Here is a 24,959-nt window from a genome sequence, read left to right on the forward strand (position 1 = left end):
CCAATTCTGGTCCCTTGACAATCCCCCACTTCAGTCAGAACAACATTGGTGACCGTGTGTTTAACACTACAGGATCTGAAGTCTGCAATTTCCTCCTGAAATCTTTCAATCTCTCAACCTCCATTTCCTCCTTTAGAATCTCTTTAAAATCTACCTCTTCAACCACGTTTTTAATCGCTTGTCCCAAGACCTCCGTCTTCGGCCTGTGTCAATTTTTCGTCTGATTCAGCTCCAATGAAGCACCTTGGGATGTTTTCTGTTAAAAGCGCTACCCATATAAATGCAAGTTGTTGTTTCCATGGGAGTGAGCAGAGAGGTACACGAGTCGTACACATGCAACTTGAGTAATCCATTTTCATGGCAACTCCCTCTAAGTTTTAATCCTGGCTACAAAATGGATATTTTACTTTTTAAAATAAATTTTTTTCTCTTTTTGCTTCAATTTTTTTTTATTGCTGTTTATAAAATGTTGTGCAAGAACTGCTCAAGGACATCAATATCATCAATTATTTCATGAAGATTTTGTTTGGTTATAATTTCCAGTATAAGTCATCAGACTCAATCTTGCCTTACTGTAGGGAAGCTTAGGCTGGGATTTTACGCTGGCGATGAGGGTCTCGACATCTGGAAAAAGTGATGCCGAGATCCCTCTTCTCCGAAAGGCCTGCTGAATCTAGTGCCAATCAGGCACTTAAGTGGACAGCGGTGGGCCTTCCACAGGATCAAGGACACTGTCACCAGAAGTCTTGCCTTGGAGAGCTGTCGGCCTCTGATTCGCAGTGGCTGCTGCTGGAGGAGCACTTACTGGGGGACAAGGAGCGTCGCTGGACCCATGCCACAGGTAGGTTGGGGTGGGAGGAGTCTCACGGATGAGGGTTGTGGGGCAGGGAGGTGTAGGGGGGTCGGTAGCAAGGGCAGGGGTGTGGCTGTCAGCGGGCCCCTCTTTGCCAATGCTGGGTCTCCCGTTCAGGAAATAAGTGCCTTTTAACGGGGGATTCCCCCCACCACCACCCCACTACGGAGCCAGAAAGCAGCCCGCAGGTTTTTCCGTGCTGTGCTTCATGTACGGTGACAAGGCTACCCGCCACGCAGCTAATTGCGATTGTGGCAGGATGAGGTCCTTAATTAGGCTTAATTGCCGAGTTAAGGGCCTCAATTGGTAACGGGGCAAGAAGGCCATTCACAGGCCTTCCCACTCCAGACTAAATTTTAGAGGCAGAATCGTGGTGGGAAACCCCCCCCCCACCGGCCATCATCCCAGCTGATGTGATGCTCTCCCGCCTCCAAACCCGCTATGGGAGAGAACATAAAGCTCCCCACTTAGTGTGCACTGGAGTACCTTCTTTTGACTTTCTTTGATATTCTAGGAGCCTGAGGAAGTAGCTGTTCTGGCACAAGTAGGAATTCATGAGGAGATATCCTTAATCCAGATGCATAACTTTGAGAGCCACCAAAAACAATGCTCAACTAGATCATTGCTTTGATTAAATAAAAATTAAACACATGAGTTGTCTCTTCTCAATCTAAGACAGGAAGAGTGAAAACACACAAACTCTTCTGGGTCACTATCCAGTGACCCCTGCTGGAAATGGTGTGTTGACATTCAGTGATTCTAGAACAGTCCCAACAGATTGGAAGTTAGCAAATATAACACAACTATTCAAGAAAGGAGGGAGAGAGAACACAGGGAGCTGCAGACCAGTTAGCCTTAATCATCAGGAAAATGCTGGAATCTATTATTAAGGAAGTCATAACAATGCACTTAAAAATCATAGTATGATCAGACAAAGTCAACATGGTTGGAATACAAGAATAAGGAAGTTTTGCTACAATTGTATAAGGCATTGGTGAGACCACACCTGGAATACTGTACTCAATTTGGTCTTTATATGTAAGGAAGGATATACTTGCATTGGAGGCGGTACAGTGAAGGTTCACTAGATTATTTCATGGGAGGAGAGAGTAGTCCTATGATGAGAGGCTGAGTAAATTGGGTCTATATTCTCCAGAGTTTAGAAGAATGAGAGGTGACCTCATTCAAACATACAAGATTGTGAAGGCTTGACAGGGTAGACACTATGAGGTTTTTTCCCCTGGTTGGGGAATCTAGAACACGGGGACACAGTCTCAGAATAAGGGGCCAATCATTTAGGACTGAGATGAGGAGAAACTTCTTCACTCAAAGGGTTGTGACTCTTTGGAATTCTCTACCCCAGAGGGTTGTGGATGCTCCATCATTGAATATATTTAAGGCTGGGATAGACAGCTTTTTGGTCCCTTAGGGAATTAAGGAGTATGGGAAGCGAGCAGGAAAGTGAAGTTGAGGCTGAGGATCAGCCATGATCGTATTGAATGATGGAACAGGCTTGAGGAGCTGTATGGTCTACTCCTGCTCCTATTTCTTATGCTCTTATGAGGACAATGCTCAGTTGAACTGTGATGATTTCCATGGTGGATTAGCATGCTGCTACTCACTGTCCCAGCTCACACACGAAGGATAGATGCTTGGGTGAGATACTGGGATTTGCCAACGTCCTTGGAACTGGAATCCAACAGAAGCCAAGACTTGCAGGAAAGGTGGAACATGAAGGGTTAATTTAAACTTTTTTTTTTAGTGAATGTGGCCACAGTTCTTTGGCACTCCAGTGCAATAGAACTGCTATGGTGATGATCTCTCTACCTCATGGTGATTCCATGATTCCATAATCTTAACCTGATTGGCACGCGTGGAAGCTGAGCAAAAGCTGGACACAGAGAGTTATCCTCAGCCAATGTCAATGGCCTTCTAACCTGGGAGCTGTCATCAGGACCTGAAAAGGTGCAAGGCATGGAAAGAGATCGGAGAGGGAAAAAAATAATCAAATAAGTAAATTACCAAAACAGTACAATTGTTCTACTATCGCGTCTTCTGAATTAATACCTCAAGCCATAAAGCAGAGACTGGCTGTCCTTCTTCGATGTTGCTGATGAGTTTCAAGACTCTTCTAATGCAGCCATCAATTGCCTCCCAGGAAAGCAATGTTGGTTCTGCCTCATAGCCTTTCCCTGTTAGTGCAGCACATGTCCGACAGTAATTCAAGGCCATTCCTGTCATGTCTGTGACAGGCAAATCTCTCTCTGTGAACATTCCCTGCCTCAGCGAGCCTCATAAATCTGCAAAAGATTGGCACCGAGAGCTGCCACTCGCTAAATAACACCCTGCCCCTGTCAGCAGGGAGGTGAAGCCTCTGTGCAATGATATTAATTCCCAGTTTTCCCAGCTGCTTTCTTTCTTCCTCTTACCTAAATGCTTCGATGATGTATGATGTGACTGCCGAGCCTCCGATGTGCTGACTTGGCTGCCATGTCAAGGTGACACTGTTACGGGTAACATCGGTGATCAGTGGCTTTGAGGGAGGACCGGGCAGAAGGTCTGGTTCGGCTGAGAGGATGCGGTTAGGGCTGCCGTTTTCTGAAAGAAAGAAGTAGCATTTTTCGCCAAACATCTTCATTATTTATCTATATACAGGCAAACAGATCTCACAGCCCAGGATCGCTACTGGATATCGTCCCTTATAACTGAAAACATGCTGAAAACATGGGGATTAAATCTAGCCACTCAATTCGATCTTCAGTTGGCAGCAGAGAACACAAGAACTAGAAGCAGAAGTAGACCCATATGGCCCATTGAGCCTGCCCCGCCATGCAATACAAGCATGCCTGATCTTGGGCTTCAATTCCACTTTCCTGCCCACTCCCCATATCCCTTGATTCCCTGTGAGACCAAAATTCTATCTACCTGAGCCTTAACTGCATTCATTGATGAAGCATCCGCAACTCTCTGGGGTAGAGAATTCCAAAGATTCACAACCCTTTGAGTGTAGTAATTTCTCTTCATCTCAGTCCTGAATGATTGGCCCCTTATCCTGAGACTGTGTCCCCGTCTTCTAGATTTCCTGACCAGTGGGAACAATCTCTCAGCTTCTACTCTATTAAGCCCTTTCAGAGTCTTGTAGGGAGCAGAACAGGAAACACCCAATCAGATAGTATGACTCCCTGGCTCCCTGATTGGACATTAAGCTTCAAAATAGCCAATCAGATGGCTACAGCTATCAAACTCAACTGTGATGCACCTTGTGGCCAATTAGTCAGTGTAAACTGGAGGCCTGGCTGTTCTGGCTCACAGAGGCAGAAGGGTTGCAGGGGTGAGGTAACTGGGAGCAGCCAGTACCCTTGTTACTGTACCCCAGTATCTGTCTGCACTTTCATAGAGGAGAGGAATGAGAAATGGCAAATTGGCCTATCCAGCTTCTGAGTATTTATTTATTTGTTCTTGGGATGTGAGAGTCACATATAAGGCTAGCATTTATCCCAATCTTTAATTGCCCTTGAGCCACCTTTTCGAACTGCTACAGTCCAGCACCCACTGGGAGTTCCAGGACTTTGACCCAGTAACAGTGGAGGGACAGCGATATAGTTCCAAGTCAGGATGGTGTGTGGCTTGGAGGGAAACTTGCAGGTGGTGGTGCTCCCATATGCCTCCTGCCCTTGTTGGAAGGTGCTGTTGAAGGAGCCTTGATGAGTTGCTGCAGTGCATCTTGTAGATGGTACACACTGCTGCCACTGTGCACCTGAGGTGGAGGGAGTGAATGTTTATGATGGTGGATGGGGTGCCAATCAAGCGGGCTGCTTTGTCTTCGATGGTGTTGAGCTTCTTGAGTGTTGTTGGAGCTGCACCCATCCAGGCAAGTGGAGAGTATTCCATCACACTCCTGACTTGTGCCTTATAGATGGTGGACAGACTTTGGGGTGTCAGGAGGTGAGTTACTCACCGCAGAATTCCCAGCCCCTGACCTGTTCTTGTAGCCACAGTTTATATATGGTTGGTCCAGTTAAGTTTCTGGTCAATCGTAAACCCCAGGATGTTGATGGTACAGGATTCAGCAATGGTAATGCCATTAAATGTCAAGAGGAGATGGTTAGATTCTCTCCTGTTGGAAATGGTCATTGCCTGGTACCCTTGTGGTTTGAATATTACTTGTCACTTATCAGCCAAAGCCTGAATGCTGAATGTTGTCCAGGTCTTGCTGCATGTGGGCGCGAACAGCTTCATTATCTGAGGAGTTGCAAATGGGATTGAACACCCTCCAATCATCAGCAAACACCTCATTTCTTGGAGGGAAGATCATTGATGAAGCAACAGAAGATGGTTGGGCTTAGGACACTACCCTGAGGAACCCTTACAGAGATGTCCTGGGGCTGAGATGATAGGTGTCCATAAACTGCAACTATCTTCATTTGTGCTCAGTATGACCTCAACCAGTGGAGAGTTTTCCCCTGATTCCCATTAACTTCAATTTTGCAAGGGTTCCTTGATGTCACACTCAGTCAAATTCTGCATTGATGTCAAAGTCAGTCACTCTCACCTCACCCCTGGAATTCAGCTCTTTTGTCCATGCTGGGACCAAGGCTGTATCAAGGACTGGAGCCGAGTGGCCCTGGCAGAACCCAAACTGATCATCAGTGATCAGGTTGTTGCTGAGTGATTGCCACTTGATGGCACAGTCGACGACATCTCCCATCGCTTTGCTGACGATCAACAGTAGATTAATGGGGCTGTAATTAGCCGGATTGAATTTGTTCTGCTTTTTGTGGATAGGACATACCTGGGCAATGGTCCACATTGTCAGATAGATGGCAGTGCTGTGGTTGTACTGAAACAGCTTGGCTAAGGGTGTAACTAGTGCTGGAGCACAAGTCTTCATACTACAGCTGGGATGTTGTCCATAGCCTTTGCAGTATCCAATGCCTTCAGCCGTTTCTTGATATCACGTGGAGTGAATCGAATTGGCCGAATACTGGCATCTATAATGGTGGGGCCTCAGGAGGAGGCTGAGATGGATCATCCACTCAGCACTTCTGGCTGAAGATGGTTGCAAACGCCTCAGGTTTGCATTTTCTAATAACATACTGGGCTCCTGAATCACTGAGAATGGGGCTGTTTTTGGAGCTTCTCCTCGAGTTAGTTGTTTAATTGTCCACCACTATTCACAACTGCAAAGCTTTGATCTCAACCGTTGATTGTTAGATCGCTTAGCTCTCTCTATAGCGTGCTGCTTCAACTGTTTAGCATGCATATAGTCCCGTGTTGTAGCTTTACCAAGTTGGCATTTCATTCTTAGGTATGCCTGGTGCTGCTCCTGGCATGCTGTCCTACACTCCTCATTGAACCAGGGTTGGTCCCCTCACTTGAGAGTAATGCTAGAGTGAGGGATATGCCTGGTCATGAGGTTACAGATTGTGGTTTAATGCAATTCTGCTGCTGCTCATGGCCCACTGTGCCTCATGGATGCCCAGTTGTGAGCTGCTAGATCTGTTCCGAGTCTATCCCATTTAGCACAGTGGTAGTGCCACACAACACGATGGAGGGTGACCTCAGTGTGAAGTCTGGACTTCGACTCCATAAGGACTGTGCAATGGTCACTCCAACTAATACTGTCATGGACAGATATATCTGCAACAGGTAGATTTGCGAGGACAAGGTCAATTAGGATTTTTCCATCTTGTTGGTTCTCTCACCACCTGCAACAGGCCCAATTTGGCAGATAGATCCTTCAGAATTAAGCCAACTCAGTCAGTGGTGGTACTACAGAGCCACTCTTGGTAATGGACATTGAAGTCCCCCACCCAGAGTATGTTCTGTGTCTTCGTTACCCTCAATGCTTCTTCCAAGTGGTGTTCAACATGGAGGAGTCCTGATTCAGCTGCTGAGGGGATCGGTGACGGGAGGTGGTAATCAGCAGGAGATTTCCTTACCCGTGTTTGGCCTGATGGCATGAGACTTCATAAAGTCCGGAGTCAATGTTGAGGACTCCCAGGGCAACTCCCTCTTGACTGTGCTGCCACCTCTGGGGGGAGCGTCTGTTCGGCTGGTGGGACAGGACATACCCAGGGATGGCTATAGAGGAGTCTGGGGCATTGGGCGCATCGGTGAGTATGACTATGTCAGACTATAGCTCTCCCAATTCTGGCACGTCCCAAGACATCAGTGAGCAGGATTTTGCAGGGTTGGCTAGGCCGGGTGTGCCTTTGTCATTTCCAGTGTCTAGGTCAATACCAGGTGGTCCATCCAGCTTTCTTCTTATTGATTTTTGTGAAATTATTCTTTCATGGGATGTAAGCATCTCTGGCAAGGCCAGCATTTGTTGCCCATCCCTAACTGTCCTTGAGAAAGTGGTGATAAGCCACCTTCTTGAGTTGCTGTAGTCCATGTGGTGTAGGTGCACCCACAGTGCTGTTAGGAAGGTAATTCCAAGTTATTGAACCAGTGACAGTGAAGAAATAGCAATATAGTTCCAAGTCAGGATGGTGTGTGACTTGGATGGGAACTTGCAAGTGGTGGTATTCCCTTGTGTCTGCTGCCCTTGTCCTTCTAGTTGGTTGAGGTCACAGGTTTGGAAGTTGCTGTTGAAGGAACCTTAGTGAACTTTGATGGAGGGAAGGTCAATGATGAAGCAGCTGAAGATGGTTGAGTCTAGGACACTACCCTGAGGAACTCCTGCAGTGATGCCCTGGGACTGAGATGACTGACCTCCAACAACCACAACCACCTTCCTTTGTACTAGGTATGACTCCAACCAGTGGAGAATTTTCCCCAGGAAGAAAGAGCTGGGTTGTACTCACACAAGTCTTTGAAGGCAGTAGTACAAGTTGAGAAGATTGTTACAGGCATATGGAGCATTAGCTTTATAAACAGGAGCAGAGCACAAAAGAAATGACGTTATGTTAAACTTTCAAAAAACACCGGTTAGATCCCAGCTGGAGTATTACAGCCAATTCTGGACACTACATCTTAGGCAGGATGTAGAGGCCTGAAGAGATGCAGAGAAGATTTACTAGAATGGCAGCAGGGAGGAACGATTTCAATTATGTGGACAGATTAGAGAAAGTGGAGAAAGTCAGGTTGTTCTTCCAGCAGCAGAGAAGTTTAAGGGAAGAGTTCATAGGTGTTCAAAACTATGAAGAGTTTTGGTAGAGTAAATAAGGAGAAACCGTCTCCAGTAGCAGCACAGTCAGTAACCAGAGGACATAGATTTACAGTAGCTAGCAAAAGAACTAAGAGGGGATGAGGAAATTCTCCCCTGCCAGTTATGATGATCTGGAATGCAATGCCTGGAAGGGTGGTTGAAGCAGATTCAGTATTAACTTTGAAAAGAAAACGGGATAAAGAGCTAGGATGATGAATAACTATATATAACATTAGTTAGGCCACAACAAGAGTACTGTGTGCAGTTCTGGTCACCTCATTACAAAAAGGATGTTAAGAGTCAACCACTTTGCTTTGGGCCTGCAGTCACATGTCGGCCAGATTGGGTAAGGTCAGGAAATTTTCTTCCCTGAAGGAAGGACATTAGTCAATCAGATATATTTTTACAACAATCACATAGTTCCATGATCATTATTAATGGGACTAGCATTTTATTCCAGATTTATTTATTAATTGAATTTACAATCCCCGGTCCCTGGTGGGATTTGAACTCGTGTCTCCAGAGCATTAGACCAGGCCTCTGGGTTACTCGTCTAGTAACATTACCACTATGCTACCATCTCCTTAAAAGTGAGGCTTGAACTTTTCTGTCTGAAGGACACCCTGGGCCCCCCCCTCCAACTATAGACCCACTGCCAGGGACACTCTGGTATACTTCAAGTGACCACTCCTGAAAATAAAGACCCAGTCTCTGGGTCCCCTGTTCTGCATTCCAATAGACAGTGTTGGCTACTCAAGGGAAACAGTGCGAAAAAATCATTTAACATAATAGCAACCAAACCAATGTGCTAATAAAACAACAAATACAATTGGAAACAGAAATCCAGGAGGGAATTCAGTGAGTGCTACCTGGGCAGCAGGTCACAACTTCTTCAACATCCTACATTGCCACTGAGTGATATCTCAAACTGAATTTACCCTCTCATTTCGCAGATGGCCCCAGTTTAAATACTTATGGCTTCGAAACTGCTTGGGGATTGCTGGGATGGATGTGAGTCTTGTCAGACTGTGCTATGAAGCCACTCATCAAGTCTCAAAGGCAACAGCTGCCTTAACAAGCTTCAACTCGTACCCACTAATCGACAGGAGCTCACGTATGAACCAGCATCCCCATCACAAGTGCTGCAGGCCATGTCTTAAAAGTCCAAGTGCACCATAGCCTTGCACTGCCCTGTCCTCTTCACCCTTTTCTTTCGACGCCGTCCATTTCCGTAATGCATTGCACAATCAAACATGTTTGTTTAACCTCTGACCTGCCCCCATTCTAGGTCAGGTTGTGACACTGATAATCAAGCAGTCAGTGATGTATGGGAAGGTGAGTACATTTAAGAGCAATTATACGGAAAATCCAGCTATTTATCAGGAGCCCTATTAATATTTCAGTCAGGGACGGCTCCCCGGCTGGCAGCTCCCTACTGAGCTGATCTTCTTGTAATTGTCCATAGCCATCCTTTATCCTTCCCCCACCTACCCAGCCTCCCCTCTTCTTCTGCTTAAGATCCCCTCTCCCTTTTAGTGTGTGTATTTTAGTTCCATCTACAAGCTACAAGTTTTTGGAAAATAATCAGGATTTTGGCATCACCAGCATTTATTAGCAGTGGGCTTTCTTCATGGATTTACACACCAGAATGGCTTGCTGAACAATCAGAGGGCAGAAGAGTCAACCATATTGTTGTGGGACTGGAGTCACATCGGGGCCAGACCAGGTAAAGACCGTAGGTTTCCTTCCCTATGTGACATTCTGTGAACCGACTGGTCACTTTTACTGGTATCAGCTTTCTATTTCCTGATTTTCCTAATCAAATTCAAATTCCCAAACTGTTACGGTTGGACTTCAACTCTGGGTCTGCTGAGATTACTAAGCCAGTAGCATAACCACTATACTACACTATCATACCCAAGTTTAAAACTGCCAGTGTGGAGTGTCGTTATCAGATTGACTAAGGAACCCGAGAGAGTAGTTCTTAACATCAGTACTGGCAGCAGATATCCCTTTGGCTTTGAATGGCAGATGGTTTTCACTGTCCTCATACTTCTTCAGTCAGCATCGCTGTGAACAATCTCTCCTACTTTGAATTTATTCCAAATGCACCTGCAGTTCCATCTTTCCATTTAGTTCTAATTGAACAGACTGTGTTGGTGACCCGTCCGGTCTACTATTTGCTTCCTAGCTGATGTATTATGACTTAACTGCACCTTACCTTGTATTTCCAGGTAGCCGCTCCAGGTGGTCTCCCCACTTGATCCTGTGGCAACACAGACATACATACCAGTATCGGTTACCTAGCAACAAAAAGCAGAGTCAGTCGGATGTTGTTTTTGCTTGTCCCTGTCACTGCAGATTACACAGTGGGCACCACTCGAGGCATTGTTAATACTAATGTACAATTAATATTCTGTTCAGAACCCTTTAACTCCTTTATAAGTATGAAAACAAACATGATAAGGAGGGATATAAAAACAGAAAATGCTGGATTCAGCAAGTAAGGCAGCATCTGTGGAGAAAGAAACAGAGATGAGGGGTACAGAACCCAGGCGGGTAGATGGAGTTAAGGAGCAGATTGGCCATTATCTAACTTAATAGTTGAACAGGCTTGAGGGGCTGAATAACCTTCTCCTTTCCCGCTGTTCCTAGAGTAAATGTTTTTAGGTCGATGACCTATTGTCAGAACGGGAAGATGTTAGAGATAAAAGCTTCTAAACAAGTACAGAGGCAGGGAAAAGGGGGCAGGAATAGAACAAAAGAGCAAGCTCTGTGCTAGGATGGAGGGCAGGAGTGATTTAGTGACGAAAGGGATGATGATGCAAGGCAAAAGGTGATAATGTGATAAGTAAAGATATGATGAAAGGTTAGGAAACTGAAGCGTTAACTCTGCTTCTCTCTCCACAGACACTGCCTGACTGTATCCAGAATATTCTGTTTTTGTTATAGAAACTAAAGATGGGTCTAGGGGAGGTGTAAATAGAATAACAGAGAGGGAGGGAATCATGGTAAATTTGACAAAGAGCAGAGGGTTCTCATCACTCAGGAATTTGGTGGAAGAAATGTGGGTAGACCCCAGGGTGCAGACCACCTTGTCAGGCATGTACCGATAGAGGAACCCAGCCCACACCTCCTCCACATCCAGTGATTCTGGTCCAATATCTTTCATTATATCCTTGTATCCAAGAGAAAATAGTTAAGGTCTAAAGTTGTTAAACTCAATGTTAAGGCCAGAAGGCACTAAAGTGCCTTGTAGAAAGATGACGTGCTGTTCCTTGGGCGTCCATTGTTACAAGCAACAAAGCCACCGGCATATGTGTGAACTATCAGATCATATCGCTCAATGTTCTGTCAAAAAATCATCAATTAGACCTTATAACAAAAGCTGATTTTGATCTTCACTATATCTGGAATACATTTTAGTTATGAACACTGGACTTTGTAGTATGATTATGTTTTTTAAAAAAACTATGATCTTTAATGCAGTGTAAATTCTATCCAGAGAGAAGCCAGAGGTCTTGGATACCATTAGATCAAGGAACCTAGATCAAAGACCCTTTTGAAAGCAGGGGTCAAGGTTGTAACACCTAAAGGACAGTGGGTTTCGCTCTCCCAGACTCACAGATTGTAAACAGGGAGCCAGGGACTCTAAAAATGCAAATTTAACACAGAAAGAAAGGAATGCCCAGATGGTTTTGCTATGACCAGCCTTATGGACTTTGAGAATTGAAAAAAGGCAAACGACTATTGACTTTTGATTCTGGATAAATTCAACAGGTTTTCCTAGGTCTGGAGGCAGGCAGGCTGAGAGACAAAAAGGAAGACACGAAGAAACCAGCAGGAGCTGCTCAACCTAAGCGCAGCGAGAGAGAGAGAGGCAGCTGCTTTCCGCACACTGATACAGTGAAAGGCAGCTAAGATTTGAACCCGGTTTGAAGGCTCAAGGTTTGTGGAGGAGAAAAGACAAACGGGGCACCAGAGTTTGCCTTATTAACAGAAAACCAGTCAGTGTGCTTGGAAGAAGTGAGAAAAGAGAACATTGGCTCTGTAGAGGATACTGGGAGATCCAACCCACTGTAACTGGGAGGAGTTTGGGACTTTTAACTGCAATGTCATAGAGAACACTGTGTAACGTGTAAAGGTGGGGCTCGATTTAATAGTCCCACCACTAGGCGCGGCGGCGGGCAGGGTAAATGGTGGCCATCCCCCGCGGGACCTGCGCCGCTGCCATTCTGCGGCAGGCGGCCACCTTACATCATGTGGTGGGGGCGACATTAGCGATGCTGGTCATGGCTTCACCGATGCGGAAGCAGGTGCTGGCACTATTTTTAAAAGGCTACCAGTCCTGCAGACAGTTCAACAAAGTACAGAATTGCCCCCCTCCCTCTTTCCCAATACACAAAGTACAGAGTTGCCCCTCCCCCTTTTCACAAAGTGCAAAGTTCACTCCTTCCCCCCCACCCATCAGAGTGCAGAGTTCACCCATTCCCCCCCACCACCCATCAGAGTGCAGAGTTCACCCCTCCCCCCCCCCCCCCCACCACCCATCAGAGTGCAGAGTTCACCCCTTCCCCACCTCGGTGGCACCAGCTTTCCCTGTGCGAGAGTGCCACTCATCGCGCTGAGGATCGGGAACTGAAGGTAAGATCGCTGTGGTTTATATTTTAATTCATGGAAATATGTTATTTAAATATGCTAATATCAGGTCCCATTGCAGAGCGACGGAGGGGCCGTCACAGAGCTTCCCCACTGCCGGGAAGATCGGGTCCGACAATCCCGGCATTGAGTTCCCTGACGGCTCCCCCTTCCCCGACCATGGAACCCGACGTCAGACTGGGAACAAAATCTAGCCTGTGGTGTGGGGTTTTTGAGTGTGTTAATAAATTAATGGGAAATACCTTTCTCTGTAATTTAATGTATTAGCTACCTACTAAATACTGTTTAGTTAATATTGATTTTTTGTTCAGTTGTTCTAGTAAAAGTCTTAAAATGTGAAATCTTGTGTAATTATTTAATCGGTCTGGGGAGTTCATATATCTTGTTTTAAAGTTAACGGTCTCAACTGAGGTCGTAACAATTTTGAACTTTTGATCATTGTTTAGTTCTTTGCCCTGCTCTCTTTGCCAATTCTCTGCCTTCTCCTCTCGAGCTCCTTGCCCTCAAGTTCTTCGCCCAAATCACCATTGTTCATTTCAGAGCCTTGGCACTGATTGTCAGCAGGCCATTCAACCACAAGGGTTGGAACATAACAACACAAGAAACAGGAGCAGCAGCAGGCCATTCAGCCCCTCGAGCCTGCTCCGCCATTCAATAAGATCATGGTTGATCTTCTTCCTGAACTATCCTCATATCCCTTTATTTTTTTAGTATCCAAAAATCTTTTGATCTCTGACTTAAATATATTGAATATATTCAATGGCCAACCCTTTATTCTGAGATTCTGACTTCCAGCCAGGGGAAACATCCTCCCAGCATCAACTCTTTCAAGCTCTTTAGGAATTTTATATTTTTTTTATTCATTCATGGGATGTGGGCGTCGCTGGCCATCCCTAATTGCCCTTGAGAAGGTGGTGATGAGCTGCCTTCTTGAACCGCTGCAGTCCATGTGGGGTAGGTACATCCACAGTGCTGTTAGAAAGGGAGTTCCAAGATTTTGACCCAGTGACAGTGAAGGAACGGCGATATAGTTCCAAGTCAGGACGGTGTGTGACTTGGAGGGGAACTTGCAGGTGGTGGTGTTCCCATGCATTTGCTGCCCTTGTCCTTCTAGTTGGTAGAGGTCGCGGGTTTGGAAGGTGCTGTCTAAGGAGCCTTGGTGCGTTGCTGCAGTGCATCTTGTAGATGGTACACATTGCTGCCACTGTGCATCAGTGGTGGAGGGAGCGAATGTTTGTAGATGGGATCAAGTGGGCTGCTTTGCCCTGGATGGTGTCGAGCTTCTTGAGCGTTGTTGGAGCTGCACCCATCCAGGCAAGTGGCGAGTATTCCATCACACTCCTGACTTGTGCCTTGTAGATGGTGGATAGGATTTGGGGAGTCAGGAGGGGAGTTACTCGCTGTAGAATTCCTAGCCTCTGATCTGCTCTTCTAGCCACGGTATTTATATGGCTACTCCAGTTCAGATACTAGTCAATGGTAGCTCCTAGGATGTTGATAGTGGGGGATTCAGCGATGGTAATGCCATTGAATTTCAAGGGGAGATGGTTAGATTCTGTCTTGTTGGAGATGGTCATTGCCTGGCACTTGTGTGGCACGAATGTTACTTGCCACTTATCAGCCCAAGCCTGGATATCGTCCAAATCTCGCTGCATTTCTGCGTGAACTGCTTCAGTATCTGAGGAGTCACGAATGGTGCTGAACAATGTGCAATCATCAGCGAACATCCCCACATCTGACCTTATGATTGAAGGAAGGTCATTGATGAAGCAGCTGAAGATGGTTGGGCCTAGGACACTACCCTGAGGAACTCCTGCGGTGATGTCCTGGAGCTCAGATGATTGAACTCCAACAACCACAACCATCGTCCTTTGCGCTAGGTATGACTCCAACCAGCGGAGGGTTTTCCCCCTGATTCCCATTGACCTCAGTTTTGCTAGGGCCCCTTGATGCCATACTCGGTCAAATGCTGCCTTGATGTCAAGGGCAGTCACTCTCACCTCACCTCTTGAGTTCAGCTCTTTTGTCCATGTTTGAACCAAGGCTGTAATGAGGTTAGGAGCTGTCAGGCCCTGGCGGAACCCAAACTGAGCGTCACTGAGCAGGTTATTGATAAGCAATTGTCGCTTGGTGGCACTGTTGATGACACCTTCCATCACTTTACTGATGATTGAGAGTAGGCTGAAGGGGCGGTAATTGGCCGGGTTGGACGTGTCCTGCTTTTTGTGTTCAGGACATACCTGGGCAATTTTTCACATTGCCAGGTAGATGCCAGTGTTGTAGCTGTACTGGAACAGCTTGGCTAGGGGCGTGGCAAGTTCTGGAGCACAGGTCTTCAGTACTATTGCCGGAATATTGTCAGGGCCCAGAGCCTTTGCAGTATCCAGTGCCTTTAGTCGTTTCTTGAAATCACACGGAGTGAATCGAATTGGCTTAAGTGTGGCATCTGTGATGCTGAGGGCTTCAGGAGGAGGCCCAGATGGATCATCAACACAGCACTTCTGGTTGAAGATTGTTGCAAATGCTTCAGCCTTATCTAACAAGATCATCTCTTGTTTTTCTAAATTCAATGGAATATAGGCCCACTCTATTCAATTTCTCCTCATGGGACAAACCCCTCATTCCAGGCATCAATCTAGTGAACCTTTATTGCACTCCCTTTAAGGTAAATATATCCTTTGTTAGTTAAGGAGACCTAAACTATGCACAGTACTCCAGGTATGGTCTCACAAAGGCCCTACACAATCTTTACTCATATATTCAAAACCCTTTGTAATAAAGGCTAACCCAGATCTGTTTGCTTTCCTAATTGCTTGCTGTACCTGCATGTTAAATTTCTGTGATTAATGTATCATGACATGCAGATCCTTCTGAATCCCAACATTTCCCAGTCTCTCACCATTTAAAAAATATTCTTTTCTATTTTTCCTTCCAAAGTGCATAACTTCACATTTATCTGCACTATGTTCCATCTGCTACGTCTTGTCCAAACACCCAACCTGTCTATATCCCTCTGCAGCCTTTTTGTGTCCTTCTCACATCCTACGTTCCCACCTGGTACATCAATGGTACATCATCAGCAAACTTGGAGACATTACATGCAATCCCCTCATCTAAGTCATTGATAGAGATTGTAAATAGCTGAGGCCCAAAACTGATCCTTGTGGCACCCCACTAGTTCTAGCTTGTCAAACTGAAAATGACTCATTTATTCTTTCTCTCTGTCTGTTAACCAATCCTCAATCAATGCTAATATATTACTCCAATCCCATGAGTCTTAATTTTGTGGAATGTATGGTAAGTTATCAAATGCTTTTTAAAAATCCATGTACACTATATCCATTAGGACCCCTATGTACCCTGCAAGTTACATCCTCAGAAAATGCTGACAGAATTGTCAAACACAATTTCTCTTCCACTAATCCGTGTTGACTCTACCTGATCATATTGTCATTTTCTAAGTGGCCTGTTATCATGTCCCTAATAACAGATTTTGCATTTTCCCTACTAGTAATGTCAGGCTAGTTTTCTCTCTCCCTCCTTTCTTGAACGGCAGAATTACATTTACTACCTTCCCAGACAAACTTGATCCTGACTTCACCAAACTTCCATCTCCAATAGGTGTCGCTGGTTAGCAATTGAGGGAGGGGGCAGAGGGTGAACTCGAGTGGAATTTCTTCTTCCTAACATGGGACACTAAGTTCAATCCAATCTCTTCTGCCATCCTGTCTGAAATCAATGAATTCAGTCCAAGACAAGGGACTGAATCTGAGGCTACCCAGATCTGTGTGGCTCAGTTACTCACTGACTAAACAGTGAACTGTCAGCAGAGTTCACTATAGACTGGTACAGCACAGAAGGAGGGCAAATGGTGCCACGAGTCTGAAGAGCAATCCAGTTAGTCCCACTTTCTGGCTCTTTCCCCAAATCCCTGCAACTTTTTCTCCTTCATCTCTTTAATATAAATTCTTCCTGTCCATGCTACGTCGGTTTCTCAGTCAAGGGGACTGCTTGGTTTGTTGCCAGGATCTCTTAAAATAGTGCAGATGTTCATTACAGCGGCTCAGGGTGACTTGGCCGGTGACTTCCCTCCCTCTTGTGAAGTGATGGCTTACGACGCAGTCATGTGGAGAACTCCGAGGGTGAAGCCTTATTCTCCCACCCCTTCTACACTGAGAAGAACCCATTTCCTGGAAACGGCAGCTGGCAGTTCAGGAGCTGCGCACTCACACAGAGCATGTGCGCAGCTTTAAATGTAACCTTGATGTTTCTACTTGGGGGAGCATAACTGGAAGCAAAGCCAACTTTCTGCAATTTTAATGCAGCTCAGCAGTGCAGGCCTGATCCATTGGGCTGGAAGCTGCAGCTAGTTAATATCATTTTTAAAAGGGCAAAGAATCAACTGCTGTATACAGGCACACAGGGTAGAATTTTGCTGGCCCCTGGGTGGCGGGAACAGAGGCAGGATGAGCAGGTAAAATAGCAGGGAGCCATGTCAGGATGGCTGCCCGTTACTGTCTCAAGCTGCAAGGTGGATTGGCTGCCAAGAAGGTGGACAGTTGATTTGCATATTAACAACCCTATTAAGGGCCATTTTGTGGGGCCACTGGCATTTTCGAATGGTGGAGCAGCCCCCGCCCCCCACCCCCCCAAAGCTCTTTGGGGAGGCTGCCAGCTTCATGGAGGCAGAAACCCTGTGGCAGCTGGTTGGGGGAGGGGTGGGGGTGCCATCGAAGCCAGAGGCTCCATGCCCCACAGAAGGGCCCGCGGGCAGGAAAGGCAGCCACTGCGGCCCCATCGATCACCCCCCAGAGGGGTTTGCCTTGCGATCGGCAAGGCCTTACTCTTTGGCCATCCTGAATTTCAATTTGTACTTGTCTCTATGGGGGTGTCTCCATCTTAAGGCACCCCTGAGGTTTCCTGGTGTCTCAGCAGCTCCCACCTCTCCCAGTGGCACTGCTGAGGCTTCAGAGCTGCTCACCCTCCCACTATCCTCAATTAGATGAGGGCCCACAGACAGCCAATTAGGAGGCTGGCAGCTGTAAAATCATCGAGCCAGTCCCACTGTCGGCAAGTGTGGGCTCAGGACCCCCTTTTCACCCCAATGTTGGAAGCCCGTGGTAAAATTCAACCCACTGTCCTTAACAGTTCTTGTCACTTCATTTATTGGAGTGCATTACAAACAACTGATTAGCTCTTTCAAAGAGCTAGCACAGGAACAATGGGGTGAATGGCCTCCTTCTGTGCTGTACAATTCTGTGATTCTATGAAATTTTCCCATCTATTTAACAACTGATGCAGCTCTTTTTGCCTTTCTGCGATCTGGTGAAGAAGGTGATAGCAAGTCAGCACCTCTTTTACATCAATTGACTTCAAAGGGGAGAGATGTAAGACGGGGTTGCTGATTCACTCTCACTCATTTGCACAAAGTCAAAGTTACCCCAGATATATGATATTCGTTCACACACCAACAATACTTCAAGCTCTGAAAGTTTGCTGGGGTTCTGTTTAGAGGTTAGGAGGAATCAGACACTCATTCATAAGAGTATATCCCCATGAAGGAGTGTATCAATTTAATTATCAATTGTTGCATCTATTGACAATGTTTCAAACACACACTGAATTATTTGATGCGGGTCATGGTTGTAAATCAACAAATGTGGCCTCAGTTTTAAACATAGCAAGAACAGCAATGGGACGAGCGACCAGTTAGTCTGTTTCTTGTGGTGTTTGTCAAGGAAGGAATATTGGCCACAGCACCAGGAAAAATCACAGCTCAGAAGATTATTAATGTAAACCTGAGCTATATGAACAGGCAGAGTGGCCACTTCTCATCTAAAGGATGACCTCTTCAACAATGCTGCATTCCCTCAATACTGCACTGAAATGTAGTCCTAAGTTATGTGCTCAAGCACTGGAGAAAGGTTTGAATCACAACCTACTGAGTTGCAGGCAAGACAGTTACCAACTGAGCCAAGCTGACACTCTCAAGCGTGAATTAGTGACGCTATGGGAGTGAAATACAATTGTGACGGGACGTAAATCAGACGTTAGTGGATTGGCCACCCATTACACACCCTGTTTCACACCCTGCCTGCTACACACCCTACCCGTTACACACCCTGCCCGTTACATACCCAGCCCGTTACACACACAGCCCTTTACACACCTGGCCCATTACACACCTGGCCCATTACACACCCTGTCACATGCCCTGCCTTTTACACACCCAATCCATTACACACCCTGTTACATGTCCTGCCTGTTACATACCTGGCCCGTTACATATCCTGTTACATACCCCACCTGTTATACACCCAGCACATTACACACCCAGCCTGTTACACACACTGTTATATAGCCTGCTTGTTACACACCAGGCCCATTACACAGCCTGCCCATTACACACCTACCTGTTACACACACTGCACATTATATGCCCTGCCTGTTACATACCCTGCCCATTACACATCCATCCCATTACATACCCTGCCCGTTACACACCTGGACCATTGCACACATTGTTACATACCCCGCCTGTTACACACCCTCTTACATACCCTGCCCATTACACACCTGGCCTGTAACACAGCTGCCCATTACACACCTGGCCTGTTAGACACACAGCAAATTACACACCCCGTTACATACCCCGTCTGTTACACATATGGCCCATTACATACCCTGCCCGTTAATGCCCTGCCCATTACACACCCCATTACATACACTGCCCATTTCACACCTGGCCCGTAACATCCCTTGCCTGTTACACACCCGGCCCATTACATATCCGGCCCATTACACACCAGGCCTGTTACACACCCAGCCCATTACACACACTGCTACACACCCTGGCCATTAGACATTGTGCCCATCAGACACCTGCTCTGTACACACCCCATTACACACCCGGCCCATTACACACCTTGGATGAATTTCCTTTTCAGTGGAGTCCATGCAAAGTAAAACATCACAAAAGGAGAGTTTTATGCCACTAGCATGGTCTGGATTTGATCTCAGATCCCACCTCTCAGTCCTGCTTCCTTATTCCACAAATCTAGTTGTGTTGCTCTTAAATGTTTTCTGTGCAAACAAATGTTGAACTATTTACTACAAGACCAAATTCAAATCGTATTTCACTCGCTGTGATTTGAACTTTGATTTCTTGGTCAGTAGTATCTGGTCATTGACTACTATTTAATAGTCTAGGCTTTAGAATCACTGAGAATATATGTAAGTGTTAGCTATGGTTCAGTGAGAGCACTCTTGTTTCTAAGTAAGAATGCTGTGTGTTCAATCCCATTCTAGGAACTTGAAGATATAATTAGGCTGATCTTTCAGAGGTGATGTTAAGCTATCTGCCCTCTCAGGTGGATGTAAAAGATCCCATGGTGCTATTTTGTAAAAGTGCATGGGAGTTCTCTCCAGTGACTTGACCAATATTTATCCCTCAACCAACACCGAAAAACATATCTTTTTAATTTAATTAATTCATAGGATGTCGGCATCACTGGCAAGCCTTGCATTTATTACCCAACCCTAATTGCTCTTGAGAAGGTGATGGTGAGCCTTGAGGAAGCTGAGTGGCTTGTCAGGCCATCTCAAAGGGCAGTTAAGAGTCAATCATATTGCTGTGGATCTGGAGTCACATATAGGTCAGACTGGGTAAGGACAACACATTTCCTTCCCTAAATAATATTAGTGAACCAGATGGGTCTTTGCAACCATCTAGTAGTTCCAAAGATCAGGTGCGGAGGACATTCCTCTGTACACCTCGTGGCACGCCTACATTTTAGTTGACTCTGGAAAGGCAAGGGGTTCCAAGGAAGCATTGCAAGGAGAAATTACAGGGATATAGGGAAAGAGCAAGGAAATGGAACTAACTGAATTGCTCTTCAAAAGAGCTGGCACAGACTCGATGGGCCAAACAGCCTCTGTGCTAGACCATTCCAAGATTTTATTACTGAAACTAGCTTTTCATTCCAGATTTTTTAATTAATTGAATTTACATTCTCCAGCAGCCCCGGCAGGATTATGAATCCATGTCTGCAGATCATTAGTCCAGGAATACTAGTCCAGTAACATAATCACCATGCTCCACACTCCAGGTTGTTATGCCATTGCTGTTTGTGGGACCTTGCTGTGCACAGATTTTCTGCTCTGTTTCTTAGATTACCACAGTGACTACACTTCAAAAATACTTCATTGGCTGTAATGCGCATTGGGACTCCTGAGGTCATGAAAGGTGCTATATAAATGCAAGTCTTTCTATCAAAGAATTCAATTGGATTTCCTGTGAGGTAACCAAGCATGATACAAAAACACAAAGTCACAGATCACAAATTATGCACCTGGGCTGGAGTAGGCCCAAATGACATACTAGATCATAGACAGAGATGGCCATTGTCACCAGTGATAGTCCAAGAACTAAACGGCATCTTCTTACATCCGCATCTATATTTCTCAGATTTCTGCATCTGGGATCGTAATTCCAAAGGACCAGCTAGCATTCTTTGTTATTTAGTGCAAGGGGTCACCAAACAGGCAAGCTCCCAGCCCCCTTTGCAAATTAGCATCTGTCATAAGGAAATGTCATTTGCTACACAGCCTGATTAAAAGTCGAAGACAGTGGCATCATTCTGCCAGCCCATAATGCCAGAAAAGGTCAAAGTTTGTACAAATACTCTCTCCAAGGACATTAAATTGAATCATTTTATAAAGACTTGAACTTATGTCAGCTCCAAACAGTGATTGATTCAAAGTGTGAAGGTCCCTCATTCAGTATAACAGTAGAAGTTACTGTACGCACACAAAACAACCCTTTCATCTCATCTACTGTTTGAAGGGGATTCAAATCACAGAGGCATCCCAGGATAATGTGGATAATTGTTGTGATAGTTGTAAGTTGCGATTCATATGATCTTGGTGGTACAGAGAAGGTAAAGTGCTAAAGATTGGCCAATAATTAATACTGCATTAGGTGAAAAATAGCCATTTAAAACAATACTCCATCCACCCAGTTAACAGGAGATAAAGATACATAATCTGGGAACAAAGGAAGGGAATGGCGGGTGACAGTGTATGTTTTGTACCTTTTCCTCTTCCCTTCTTTTGTTCTTCTGTACCTTTTGGGAGCCAATTGCTGGGATATTCCCTATAGTAGCCTTGATTAATTCTTCCTTGATTTTTTTTTCCATGCACCTTGTAAGGAAGCATCAGGATTTTGTAAATTTGAGAATCACCCACATTACTAAAAGAGAGGGGGCTTAATCCTCCATCTAATCCAGGCTGCCCTAACCTGGGTGTGTTGGATGGGTCATTGTGGAGAGATTCTCTACTGTGAATCAAAGTACTGTCCTACACCTAACCTGAAAGCACTTCATGGAAAAAGGAGCTTTGCTCTGCACTTATCTGGGACTGTACCTGACCTGAAACAGTTGATGAGACAGTGCAGAGGGTGCCTGACCCTTAACCAAATCCGAAAGGCACTTGACCTGGGAATGGTTTGATGGGACAGTATAGAGAAAGCTTTACTCTGAATCTCACCAGGCTACATCTATAAGCATAGAAGCATAGAAATTTCAGCACAGAAACTGGCCATTTGGTTTATCGCATCTATCTCAGTACTGATCTACTCTCATTCCAGCTCACGACCCCCTCTCGTATTCTTTTATTTTCTTCCTTTTCAAAGCCACCTGTGCTAAAGCATTTCAAGTAGTCACACCTTCTGTGTGAAAAGAGAATTATTCTAGCATCTCCCTTCATTTGTCCTATGATAGTAAGGAGTTTGTGGCCTCGCGTTACTGATTTTAATATGCCTCAATGAGATCCCCTTAATCATCTCTGTTCCAGTGAAGAACTTACAGCACAGCAAGAGGCCAGTGAACCCACCACCTGACGTGGGATTGACTGAAGAGGTAGAGTACAGCAAGCACTGCCCTGTATCAAACCCATGAGGCAGTGTTGGGGGAGGTGTTCCTGCTTTTCACCAGGGCTGTCCCTGGCCTTTGAGACTTTTTAAAAATTCATTCATGGGATATGGGCGTCGCTGGCCAGGCCAACATTTATTGCCCATCCCTAATTGCCCTTGAGAAGGTGGTGGTGAGCTGCCTTCTTGAACCGCTGCAGTCCATGTGGGGTAGGTACACCCACAGTGCTGTTAGGAAGGGAGTTCCAGGTTTTTGACCCAGCGACAGTGAAGGAACGGCGATATAGTTCCAAGTCAGGATGGTGTGTGACTTGGAGGGGAACTTGCAGGTGGTGGTGTTCCCATGCATGTACAAGGAGTTTTACCCTGCATCTAAGCTGGGGTGCAGCCGGCTATAGACTGCTTGACAGGAAAGTGTGTAAAGGGAGCTTTATTCTGCATCAAGACTGTGCTGTATGTGATCTGTGAGTGCTTAATCAGATAGTGTAGAGGGACTTCCATTCTGCATATATTTCATACCCCATCTGACCTATGCATTCTCGATAGACACTGTAGAGTGACGCTTATTCTGCACCTAACCCGTCCCTTATCTACACTTGGAGTGTCTGATACGACAGAGTAGAAGGACCCTTATTCTGAATCTAACCCATGTTAAGTCTGACCTGGAACTACTTGATCCAGACAGATTATGCATTCGTTTTCCCGAGCAGTGATACCCTTGACTTAACAAGTGCCAAAGAAACATTTGCCTCAAAATAGCACATTTACATTTTTTAAAAATTCATTCATGGGATGTTGCTGTCGCTGGCTAGGCCAGCATTTATTGCCCATCCCTAATTGCCCTTGAGAAGGTGGTGGTGAGCTGCCTTCCTGAACCGCTGTGGTCCATGTGGGGTAGGTATACCCACAGTGCTGTTAGAAAGGGAGTTCCAGGATTTTGACCCAGTGACAGTGAAGCAAAGGCGATATAGTTCCAAGTCAGGATGGTGTGTGACTTGGAGGGGAACTTGCAGGTGGTGGTGTACCCATGCATCTGCTGCTCTTGTCCTTCAAGGTGGTAGAGGTCACGGGTTTGGAAGGTGCAGTCGAAAGAGCCTTGGTGCGTTGCTACAGTGCATCTTGTAGATGGTACACACTGCTGCCACTGTACATCAGTGGTGGAGGGAGTGAATGTTTGTAGATGGGGTGCCAATCAGCGGGCTGCTTTGTCCTGGATGGTGTTGAGCTTCTTGAGTGTTGTTGGAGTTGTACTCATCCAGACAAGTGAAGAGTATTCCATCACACTCCTGACTTGTGCCTTGTAGATGGTGGACAGGATTTGGGGAGTCAGGAGGTGAGTTACTCGCTGCAGGATTCCTAGCCTCTGACCTGCTCTTGCAGCCATGGTATTTATATGGCGACTCCAGTTCAGTTTCTAGTCAATGGTAACCCCCAGGATGTTGATAGTGGAGGATTCAGTGATCGTAATAACATTGAATTTCAAGGGGAGATGGTTAGATTGTCTCTTGTTGGAGATGGTCATTGCCTGGCACTTGTGTGGCGCGAATGTTACTTGCCACTTATCAGCCCAAGCCTGGATATTGTCCAGGTCTTGCTGCATTTCTACAAGGACTGCTTCAGTATCTGAGGAGTCACGAATGGTGCTGAACATTGTACAATCATCAGTGAACATCCCCACTTCTGACCATATGATTGAAGGAAGGTCATTGATGAAGCAGTTGATGAGGGTTGGGCCTAGGACACTACCCTGAGGAACTCCTATAGTGATGTCCTGGAGCTGAGATGATTGACCTCCAACAACCACAACCATCTTCCTTTGCGCTAGGTACGGCTCCACCAGTGGAGAGTTTTCCCCCTGATTCCTGTTGGCTCCAGTTTTGCTAGGGCTCCTTGATGCCCTGATGTCAAGGGCAGTCCCTCTCAGCTCACCTCTTGAGTTCAGCTCTTCTGTCCATGTTTGAACCAAGGCTGTAATAAGGTCAGGAGCTGAGTGGCCCTGACGGAACCCAAACTGAGATTCACTGAACAGGTTATTGCTGAGCAAGTGCTGCTTGATAGCACTGTCAACGACACCTTCCATTACTTTGCTGATGATTGAGAGTAGACTGATGGGGTGGTAATTGGCTGGGTTGGATTTGTCCTGCTTTTTGTGAACAGGACATACCTGGGCAATTTTTCACATTGCCGGGTGGATGCCAGTGTTGCAGCTGTACAGGAACAGTTTGGCTAGAAGCATGGCAAGTTCTGGAGCACAGGTCTTCAGTACTATTGCTGGAATGCTGTGAGAGCCCATAGCCTTTGCAGTATCTAGTGCCTTCAGTCGATTCTTGATATCACGCAGAGTGAATCAAATTGGCTGTAGACTG

At 45.8% G+C, this 24,959-nt stretch overlaps 1 protein-coding gene across 5 annotated transcripts in view; it reads right to left on the reverse strand.

Annotated features, from left to right (window-relative positions):
* robo3 (roundabout, axon guidance receptor, homolog 3 (Drosophila)) overlaps positions 1 to 24,959 on the reverse strand; it is a 514,962-nt gene that overhangs the window by 85,844 nt on the left and 404,159 nt on the right. For all 5 annotated transcript variants that reach the window (XM_068053853.1, XM_068053848.1, XM_068053850.1 and 2 more), the window contains exons 10-11: positions 10,228 to 10,309; positions 3,283 to 3,451 (exon numbers count right to left, since the gene is read on the reverse strand). In XM_068053853.1, coding sequence (XP_067909954.1) covers positions 3,283 to 3,451; positions 10,228 to 10,309 — 251 coding nt within the window. The remainder of the gene's footprint in view (positions 1 to 3,282; positions 3,452 to 10,227; positions 10,310 to 24,959) is intronic.

The sequence above is a fragment of the Heterodontus francisci genome, chromosome 22 (assembly GCF_036365525.1).
Source record: "Heterodontus francisci isolate sHetFra1 chromosome 22, sHetFra1.hap1, whole genome shotgun sequence".
Taxonomy (NCBI): Eukaryota; Metazoa; Chordata; class Chondrichthyes; order Heterodontiformes; family Heterodontidae; genus Heterodontus; species Heterodontus francisci.